General features: G+C 35.3%; 1 protein-coding gene across 1 annotated transcript; it reads left to right on the plus strand.

The window, feature by feature from the left end:
* The first annotated feature begins 787 nt into the window (after nucleotides 1–787).
* LOC129605868 (uncharacterized) lies at nucleotides 788–4550 on the plus strand. The gene is made up of 3 exons (XM_055515863.1): nucleotides 788–1356; nucleotides 1802–4222; nucleotides 4298–4550. Exons 1-3 carry the CDS (start codon nucleotides 788–790, stop codon nucleotides 4548–4550), a joined length of 3243 nt encoding a protein of 1080 aa, XP_055371838.1.
* The last annotated feature ends 6766 nt before the right edge of the window (nucleotides 4551–11316 follow it).

Below are 11316 nucleotides of genomic sequence, written 5' to 3' on the forward strand. Positions count from 1 at the left end.
AGGGAGGCGGACTTGAAAGTGGATCCGAACCATAGCATAAGCATGAGAAAGGAGGTTTCAAGTGTGGCGATAAACCTGCCAAAGATAACGCTGGCAAAATTTGATGGTGATTACCAGAAATGGCCTTCCTTTTACGACCTTTTTAGATCTCTGGTTCACAATAATGAAACTTTTCCGGCAGTACAAAAATTACAATATCTAAAGTTGCATCTTACTGGGGAGCCCGAACAATTGCTAAGAGCTTTTCAGGTAACAGAGGGCAACTATATGGCTGCATTCAACATGCTAAAGGAGCGTTACGACAACAAGCGGGTGCTAGTCAACACGCTATTGAAACGGCTTCTTGGCCAGGCCAGGCGATCGTGCACCAGGAATCAGCCATTGCAGTGAGAAGGCTTTTAGACACAACAAATGAATGCTTACAAGCTCTCACAAATCTACAAAATGATGTGGAAGGCTGGGATCCAATTACAGTGTACCTCATAGTCCAGAAGCTACCAATGGAAACGCATCAGCTTTGGGAACAAAACATAAGCGTCGAAAAGCAGCTACCAACTTGACGACAGCTTGAAAACTTTTTAAAAACAAGGTTCCGCACATTGGAGGCAATAGCAGCTAGAAAAGTATTTGCAGGTTCAAGGAGTCAAGTACAGAACGACTCAAACCGGAACAAGGGCAGTACTTCATTTCATGTTGCTACATCTGGGTCAACGAATAATGGTGCTTCATGTACATACTCCACAGCAAGCAGTAGCGGTGGCGCCAGAGTTCTCCACTTTGGCACCTTATGACTGCCGGGTACAGTCATAACGTCCACACATGCGGCACGGCTGCCAATTCCAGACAACAGGTCTTGCTAGCTACAGCATATATCAGAGTTGTTTCACCTACTACGGGCCGATATCAAAGAGCTAAGGGGCTGATTGATCCCGGCTCACAAAGTTCTTTTATAACAGAGTCACTGGTGCAAGGCTTAAGTTTAAAAAAGGAGAGAATAGTCGCTGACATACACGGTGTATCACAAACAAATATTGGCCAATCATTGGCTAGGGTCAAAGCAATAATTGAAAGTGCAAATGGCTCTACAGGAGTACAGGTTTCGGGTTTAGGGCTTAAAAGATTGACGAACTTGTTACCAGAGCGAGACATCTTCGTGCAAGAGTGGCCACACCTGAATGGATTAACTTTAGCTGACCCCGAAAATTTCAAGATGGGAAAAATAGACGTACTCATCGGTGCTGACGTTTTTGGCCAAATAATATTAGACGGTTTAAGGAAGGGTCCGTTTGGCGCACCGATTGATGCGAGAAACATTTTTGCAGTACACATTCAAGGTCTGCATATGGACGATACCAGGTGGAGCTACCATTCATAGAAGAGGACCCAATTGAGATTGGAAGTTCGAGACACATTGCAGTTGCCAGACTCTTTGGTATGGAAAAACAGTTTTGCAAAAATCGACAACTCCAAGAGGATTATATCAAGTGCATTAATGAGTATAGCAACATGAATCATATGCAAAAGGTGGAACCAGTCGAGTTGAGAAATGAAAATCAAAAGGTCATTTCCAATTATTTACCGCATCACGGTGTCATCAAGGAGAGTAGCTCCACCACGAAATTAAGAGTTGTTTTAGATGCCCCGCGACCCACATCCAACGGCTCATCCTTGAATGACAAGATGATGAAGGGCCCAGTCATCCAAGACGACTTGGCCACTCTTTTGCTCCGATTTCGAAAATATAAAGTTGGCAAAGTAAACACACCGATTATCAGCGAATAGTTTGGCGAGAATGACCTAGACAACCTATTTGTGATTATAAATTAACTACCGTGACTTTTGGCACTAAATCCGCACCCTTTTTAGCTACGCGAGTGTTAAAGCAGCTGGCTACAGATGAAAGGATCAGATATCCTTCGGCATCGCAGGTAACATTAGAGTCCTTTTATGTTGACGATTTGCTATCTGGCGCAGATTCACTTGAAGAAGCACTACAACTTCAGAAACAACTCATCAACATGATGGCTTCGGGTGGATTTTCATTACGTAAGTGGTCATCAAATGCGGCACCATTACTGCAGGCGGTTCCTAAGGAGCACCGAGAAATTGAATGGCCTTTGCAAATAGAGGATGCAGAAACGGTAAAGACGCTAGGAGTGCAATGGGACCCAACCAACGACTGCTTCTCGTATAGAATTACCAAATTGGAGGATGAAGCCTCGAAATGGACAAAGCGATCAGTTCTATCAGAAGTGTCTAAATTGTTCGATCCGCTTGGTTGGCTGGCACCCTGTATCATTTTGGCCAAGATAATGATACAGAAATTATGGCTGTCTCGTTCGGGCTGGGACGATGATTTGGAAAAGGCACTACAGGATGAATGGCAGAACTACAGATCCAGTCTTATGGAATTAGAAAAGATTAAGATTACTAGATGGTTCAGTTACACCTCGACGGCATGTAAAATGGAACTACATGGTTTTTGCGATGCTTCAATTAAAGCGTATGCGGCAGTTGTCTATTTGGTAGTCACAAACGAAAGCGGTAACAGGCAAATTAGTCTTGTGGCGGCAAAGTCAAAAGCAGCTCCAATAAAGACGATTTCTTTACCAAGACTAGAGCTGAGTGGAGCAGCATTGTTAGCAAAATTAATAAGACGGATGATCTGCGTTTTGAATATTACGAACTGGTCAGAGGTACGGGCCTGGACTGATTCCCAGATTGTTTTGGCCTGGCTTCAAGGGCATCCAAGTAAATGGACTACTTTTGTGGCAAATCGAACTGCTGAGATCCACCATTTATTAGAAAAGAATATATGGCGACATGTACCGTCAAAGCAGAACCCAGCAGACTGTGCTTCGCGGGGTGTCCTACCGTCAGAACTGCCGAATCTGGACTTATGGTGGCGCGGACCTGAATGGTTGGGCATGCCTGAACAATTTTGGCCTCATACAGCCACATGCAAGAGCACCGACGAAGAGGTGCGTAAATCAGCAACTTGCTACAGTACACTCACTAACGATCATCACGATAACAACATTCTAGGGTTACAAAATAGGTTTTCAACATTTACGAAATTAATACGAGTAACTAGCTATGTGAAAAGATTTATGAATGTTATTAAGAAAGTCAAGCATGGTGGCCGTTCTATAACAGCAACAGAATTCAATGCAAGTGTATTTACATGGATACGCATTGTTCAAGGGCATCATTTTGCGCATGAAAAATATGAGCTTCAAAAACGAAAAGTTATAAATGGAAATAGTAGTCTGTCAAAACTGAGCTTTTTTTTAGACGAAAATGGAATATTGCGCATGGCAGGTCGATTACGTCACTCAGAATTAAACTACAATGAAAGATTTCCTATTATTCTTCCCGATAAAAGTCCCTTTGTGCGACTATTGTTGGAAAAGGTTCATCGCGAAACTTTACATGGTGGCGCCCAACTTATGTTGAATGTGTTAAATAGGAACTATTGGATTACTGGCGCAGGAAACCAGATTCGACAAGTGATACATAAGTGTATAACATGCTACAAACAGCGCGCGGCAGTTCAAACCCAATTAATGGGTGATTTGCCAGCTTTTCGAGTCAGGACTGCACGACCATTCACACATACTGGAGTTGACTACTGCGGGCCTTTTAAAATCAAGACTCACAAAGGTAAAAATCCTAGGATGTACAAGGCATACATTGCAATTTTCATATGCCTCACAGAAAGGGCCATGCATATAGAACTGGTGACGGATCTTAGTAGTGAAGGCTTCATCGCGGCTTACAGACGATTTAGCAGCAGACGTGGCAAATGTCAAGCTATCTACTGTGACAACGGCACTAATTTTGTTGGGGCCAATAAGGAAATTGCCAAACAACACAAACAAATGCTACAGCAATTAAAAGAAGAGTTGGCGCAGTCGCACGAAAATGAAGGTGTTGCATTCCATTTTATACCACCGGGCTCACCTCATTTCGGCGGTTTGTGGGAGGCTGGAGTACGATCTACCAAGCAACACTTAAGGAGAGTACTCGGCAATATTAAATTAACATATGAAGAATTGACAACTGTTCTAGCTCAAATTGAAGCCTGTCTAAATTCTAGGCCTTTATGCGAGATCAGGAGAAATCCAGAAGATTATACGGCTCTAACACCTGGGCATTTTTTGATTGGCGACGTAATTGTTACGCCACCTGAACCTTCAATCTTAGATCTTGCTGAAAATCGGCTGAACAGATGACAACTGCTTCAAAAGCTGTATCAAACCTTTTGGACTTTTTGGAGCCGCGAATATTTGTGCAGATTACAACAACGTCCAAAATGGACTAAAAGGCATGACAATATGCAATTGGGAGACTTGGTCCTCCTAAAAGATGAAAATTTGCCACCAAGCAGATGGCTGATGGGCCGCATCATCGAGACTCACCCCGGTCCAGATGGACTAGTTCGAGTAGTTACCATCAAGACGAAGAATGGGACACTAAAACGTTCAATAGTGAAGATTTGCTTACTACCAATACATTCAAGGGCGAACGAAACCGAAACATCGCATTGATCAATCGAGAATGCTTAATCGTACGCAAAAAAATTCGCGAACGTAAACTATGCACCTACACTTTATTGAAATTATGTACCTACGCTATATCGAAATTATGCACCTACACTATATCGGAATTATGCACCTACACTGTATCAAATTTGCGGTCCTACACTTAATACTAGGAGAACACCTAATACAAAATTTACGAACCTACACTTAATACTACGAGAACACCTAATACAAAATTTTGCGAGTCTACACTTAATACTACAAGATGCACCTAATACAATATTTTCGAATCTACACTTAAATATATCTATATATATATATTTAAATTTAATTAATAATTTTTTTTTGATTTAATCAAAAATTTCCGATTATTAATTTATTTTTTTTTTCCTCTCCTTCCCCAATTCCACATCCTGGATTTCCGGAAAGCGAGCTCAGGCGCTATAACCTTCCATCCTTTTACGTTTTCTATTTACAGATGTTAGAACCTAAAAACCTAAAAGGATGCTGCCTTAGAATATGGAAATTATGTTTAAGCATTTTCGATTGGAAATGATACACTTACCATTACAACATGGATAACTTTAGAAAAACATTATTATTTTTTTTTTATTATTGAAAAAAGAGTCTTTATTATCCCTGCAAAATAATTTTACATTGTAATTTGTGTTACATGATTATATACATAATTATGGTTGATTTATCAAACTATGTCCAATGTTTGGTTTGATGGTTTTATTTTTTACAAAAATAGTAAATAGTAAGTTTTAAGTTGAAAGTGACTTAGTATATCTATTACTTTTTTTTTTTTTTTTTTTTTTTTACGTATCTTTTTAATTTTTACTTTCGCACTTGCACCCGGTGCTAAATTCATTTTTTATTTTATTTATTTTTTTTTTTTTTTTTTTTTTTTTTTTTGTTGTATAGATAAAACTTAAAACTATTTTTAAAACTAACCTTAACTCTTCTAACCCTAACCTACGTTTCCATCTTGGCCCAATTAGCCTCGATGATTATTTCTAGTATCTACGGAATAATTGTAGAACCTAGGCAAATTGTTAGTATTAATTTCAAATAGGTTAGTTGATTCTATATTACTCAAATATAATGGTGAGAGATAATATTCAAAATTTATATTACCCTCATTACATATTCTTTTAACTATTTCATTGGGATGATTTTTTATTCTTTCTATATATTTAAGAGAATTGTTTATCATATATTGATACAGTGGTACGATTTTCGCCTCATTATACAGGAAGTCATTGGAATATCTACGATTTTGAGATTCGTAATACTTATTTGTGCAATTTCTCAGGACTTTCCTTTCAAAAATTTGCAATTTCTCAGCATATGTTGGAGAGCATGTGAACCAAATGGGAAAACCATAAGTCATTATTGGACGAATAAGCTGTTTGTATATTAAAATTTTACTTTTTTCGTTTAAACCATTATGAGTCAACAAAGGTCTCAGGAATGAATACGCCCCTGCGGCTTTCTGCAGTATGTAGTTTACGTGTAAATTAAATTTAAGTAGAAAGTTGAAATGAATACCGAGATATTTAAAATTTTTCTTACAAAGTAGTTGTTCTTGTTCTAACTTTAATTTTATGTTATTACTTTGTTTTACTGCATTTCGTGGTCCTTTTCCACTAGCATTTCTTATGCAAATCAGTTCCGATTTACTAGTGTTAATTTTTACCTTCCATTTTTTGTTAAATTCAATTATTTTTTCAGCATGTTTCTCTACGTATTTTTTGGCGATTTTCGGGTTTTCTGCGTGTGAATATAGTAAAGTATCGTCTGCATATAAGATTAGTTTCGATCTTTCCTGTCTTCGACCGTCATAAAACGATGCTGGTATATCATGCATGTATATATTAAAAAGCTTGGGTCCCGTTATGGAACCCTGTGGGACTCCTTTGTCGACTCTGACCAAATCTGATTTTTCATCACTAATGTTCACGAAAAGAAATCTATCTTCCAAAAAGCTATTTACTATTCTTATTATTTCAGTAGGAAAATTTAATTTTATTAACTTATATTTTAATCCCATGGTCCAAACAGAGTCGAATGCTTTTTCTGTGTCTAATTTTAATACTACACTACTTTTTTTACTTCTCAAGCTATTATTTACGTCATTGTGGAATTTAAGTAATGCATCAGTAGACGAGTGTTTCGCCTGAAATCCGAACTGAAACTTTGGAATAATATGATGTAACATACAGAAGTTCTCAATTTTGTCATAAATAAATCTTTCCAAAATTTTTCCAATGTTAGAAAGCAAGGATATTGGGCGGAAATCCTTAGGTTCACAGTTGGCTTTGCTTTTGGGAATTGGTAACAGTCTGGCTATTTTCCACGAATTTGGAAAGTAGCCGTTGTTGATACAGTTATTGAAAATTACGCAAAGATACTTAAACGCACAATCTGGTAATTTTTTAATTACAAAATTACTGATTTCGTCAGGTCCCGTAGATTTTTTGTTATTTAGATTGTTACAAATATTTTTAATATCCAATAATTTCATAAATTTTCCAGAGTTTTGCAATGAATTGCTCGTATCGGAAAAGGTGGTAATTGGAATTATTTCGTTATTACAACCTCTCTGTGAGTTGATATAGTTAGTAACAACATCACATATTTCCTGATCAACTTTAGACTCTGTTGGTTTTAATCCATATAAATTTGTATAATAATTCTGGAAAGCAAATAATTTTTGTTGGTTCGTTGTTAAAGAGACACCATTTTGTGCTACGTCAAAAGTTTTGTCAGCTTTTGTTCCTATTATTTTTCTGATTTCTTTAAACGCTTCTGGGCCTGGTTTTATGCTTTTCAGCTTGTTATGAAACCTTGTATTAAAATATAGAGATATTTTCTCACTAATTAGTTTCTTTAGACAATTTAGTCTTGACTCTAAACTTCTGTATTCGTTCGAACGTCGATTGAAATACTTATGATAAATAGCTTTCAATTTATATTGCCATTTCCTTTTAATATCTATTAAATGTTTAACATCATTAGGTAAATCCTTAAATTTTCTGATATTTGATTCAATCGTCACAGAGTTATTATCTAAAACATTTTTAATGACATTATTAAAATTATTTATAAAATAATCTATTTCTTCGTTATTTAGGTTTCGGTTGTTAGGTGGAAAATTAGGTTCATTTGTAAGAGAATTTTCTATTTCGTTTCTAAATCTTACCCAATTTGTATTTTTAAAGGACTTGAATTTTCTCGGCTCAGCTAATTCAATATTATACCTACTTAAAGATATATCCATTTTTATGGTGAGATGATCTGAGAAGGAAGGATACGTTCGACATAAGATGTTGTTAGTGAGATTATTAATTAAATTTTCAGATATAATAAACAAATCTAGGATTGAAGAGCTTCTTGGAAATGTTGGTGATCCTGGTGAAATCACATTTAGGCTTGTCTCACTAATGTTGTCTTCAAACCACGTGTTCAAAACTTGACCATTGGCATTGGAAGCCGTATCTCCGAAATTAATGTGCCTAGAGTTGAGATCCCCGCCACATATGCAAAAGTCATAGTTTTTCGCCATATTGTTAATTTTGCTTAACGTATCCTTTATAGTATTAGCTGAACAATTTGGCCTTATGTAAATCGAACACAATAATAATGTTTTTCTAGCGCTATTAGAGTCAATTAAAGTACCACTTGCAAGAGTTATAGGCATTTCGAAATTGGTTGCGTCTAATTGATTCAATTTGAAATTTTTTTGGAAGAAAATTGCCGAACCCTGACCTTTGTCATTTCTCATCATTTTATAATTATCCATAACAACTTTGTGAAACGATTTTAATCTAGTTTCAGTTATGAAAGCAAAGTTTGGTTCTAGGTCTTCCAATATACTGTGAAGAAAAGTCCTTCTACCTAGATTCCTTATTGATTGAACATTTAATATTATAGTTGATATATTATTAATCATCATTATTATTTTGCAACTTTACTATAAATTGAATATACGAAAATTGTTTTTCTTCTAACGTTTTTAACTTTTTATAAATTGTCATAAATTCGCCAATTTCCTGTAATAGATTTGTAAGACTCATTCCAAATAAATCATTTGATATTTCTAAAAATTCATTTATCGTTTCATTGTTCTTTTTGCCTTTTTCACCCCTTTTATTTTGGTTTTCCTTGCGAAATAGGCTAGCGAAAGATGTTTTGTTGTCAATATAGCTACTGTAACTTACTTTTTTCGATTTAGTTATTTTTTCTTTTTGGCTTTTTAACCTATATCTACGCCTGGCCAAATATTCTTTGTAATATTCGCAACCACGATAATTGGCTGGATGTTCACCTCCACAGTTCGTGCAAACTGGTTTATCTTTATTTCTTATTATTGGACATTCTTTTGGCCCGTGTTCAAAAGTACATTTAACGCATCTATATTTTCTACTGCAGTTGGATGCTGCATGTCCGAAGTCTTGACATCTCATACATTGAACTGGTTTGTCTACTAATAATTGCTCCCAATATACCTTTTGGTACAGAATATAATTAGTTTTTATTAGCTGTTGTATATTTTCGCCCGGTTCAAGTTGAACCAAAATAATTCCCAGATTTATACCCTTGGCTCTAGAATTTATTGTTGAGAAATTGCAAATCTTCGAGAATTTTATATGTGGAAACAAATTTTTCAATTCATTTTCAACATCAGTGACAGTAAAAGCACTATTTATACCTTTTAATAATAAATTAATTACCTTTTTATCTTTTGGTGTATATGAAAACGAATCAATATTTTTTCCTCGCAAATATTCCAATATATCCCTGTGTAAATTCGAATCAGTTACAAATATTTTGGTTTTATTTTTCCTAAAATTATTAGTAACTTTAAAATTATTTTTTTCAATTTTAATTTTTGTTTTAACAAAATCTATTACATTTTTGAAATTACTTTCGGCCATTATAATTGGGGGGCAAAATTTTACTTTACCTTTATTGAACTTATCGTCTAGGTTAGTATTATTAGTACCTTTTTCTGCATTTTGAACATTATAGCTTTTACTAATATTGTGGTCCATATTGTCGCTTTCTCTATCTAAAATTGCAAACATGTTTGTATTCAAATTTTCTGTGTCTTCTATTTTCCTTTTCTTTCCACTTTGTTGCTCTTGATATTGTTGCTTACGCGGCATTATTTTAACCCATTTACATTCGATAGTGTTATTTGCTGTCTCACTCAGTTCAATATCTATGGTGTGCTCTTTCTCGCTTTCGTTTTCGTTTCCATTTGTTTCTATTGGATTATCCGTTATAATCTTGTTGTTTTTTATACTCACAATGTTGCTATCTGCCATTTCGTTCATCATAGAAGGAGATATTTTAATTTTTTTTTTTTCTTCTTTTTTGCCATGCGGGTACTTGGCTATTGTTTTTGAGACCAATTTCTCAATATTAACGATTAATTACTATTAATAATCAATCAACACCCTGAGATTTTATGATCAGGAATTCTTAAATAATTTTAAATATATTTTCTTAAACAAGTTTAAATCCCTTAGTGCTTTAATTGTTATTATAAAAAATTTTTTCTTTTTTTTAACTTAAGCGCTCGCTTGGCACGTCTGACTCAGATCAGAACCCGAAGCTCTCTTTAGAAAAACATCAACACATCGTTTTGTCATCTTCAGCCACAGATGCCAAGGCCGGGAGAATGTTCCGTTTTGGTGGTTTTTGCATAAAATGTTAGCGCAAATCGCCGTCTAACAATTCCTTTCAGTTTTAAGGGAGATAGTAAGCTTTTAGTTAACATTCCTAGAAAAATGCAAATTTGGCTCTTGGTCGGATTTCGCTAACACCCGAATTCTCTGAAAAGCTGACCAATTAGTTTCGATAACATACAAAACTCAAATATCAAATTTTAAGAAACTCCATCAATTCGTTCCCGTAGATATGGTAACAATTGTAAAATCGGCCCCAGTTCGATTTCGTACTTTTCCAAAAAATTTATATCTTCACTGTTTTAACATCCCGAACTTAAATATTAAGTTTCAAGGAAGTTGGTTCATTATTCTTCGTTGCACACGCAAAAATGTATACTTGGCCCGCAGTAAACGACCAACTGCAAATTCCTAATTTCTTCCAAAAATTAGAAGATTTCGCGAACGGTCGCATAAACCTTACATTTGAAATTTCAAGTAAATCTGTTGAATATTTTATTCAAAATGATCAAAAAAGTAAAACAGGCCCGTATAAATTTTTTAGAAAGATCAAGCCACGGAAACTCATCTGAGGGTCGATATTATGTTTTTTGCCATATCTACGGTACGAATTGATGGAATTTTTTGGAATTTAATATTTGAAGTCTGGTTGTTACCAGAAGTTACTGAAGAACTTTTCGTATAACTAACACCATAAAATGGAACTCTACTAAGAGCCAAATACACATTTTTTTAGGTTAACTGAAAGCCTATTAATGCCCTTGAAATTGTAAAGAATTGTTTAAAACGCATTTTCATAACATTCTGGAATACTTTTGCTAATCTAGACAATGTACATTGCGGTGGGTTATGTGCTGATCACATCAAAGTTTTTTCTACGGGATATGCACTCGTAATTCAAATAATCTTATATAAGATCTGTTTTCTATTATTTTGAAAATCATTTCAATAGGGCGTTATTGTAAATGCACAACCGTTATACATATTGCTTAGGTAAATATTTTTCTTTGCAAAACATAGATCTAGTCCACCACATCTTTTAAAGTAAATATTTAGTTTTTGAGTAGGTTAAT

Source organism: Condylostylus longicornis, unplaced genomic scaffold (genome assembly GCF_029603195.1).
Source record: "Condylostylus longicornis isolate FDR11 unplaced genomic scaffold, ASM2960319v2 ptg000016l, whole genome shotgun sequence".
NCBI lineage: Eukaryota > Metazoa > Arthropoda > Insecta > Diptera > Dolichopodidae > Condylostylus > Condylostylus longicornis.

Coding starts and splice junctions, on each gene's coding strand:
- LOC129605868 (XM_055515863.1), top strand. CDS start 788: ATGACTGCCGGGTACAGTCATAACGTCCACACATGCGGCACGGCTGCC. Junction 1,357..1,801: donor CTGCATATGGACGATACCAG/GTGGAGCTACCA, acceptor AGAATGACCTAG/ACAACCTATTTGTGATTATA. Junction 4,223..4,297: donor TTAGATCTTGCTGAAAATCG/GCTGAACAGATG, acceptor ATATTTGTGCAG/ATTACAACAACGTCCAAAAT.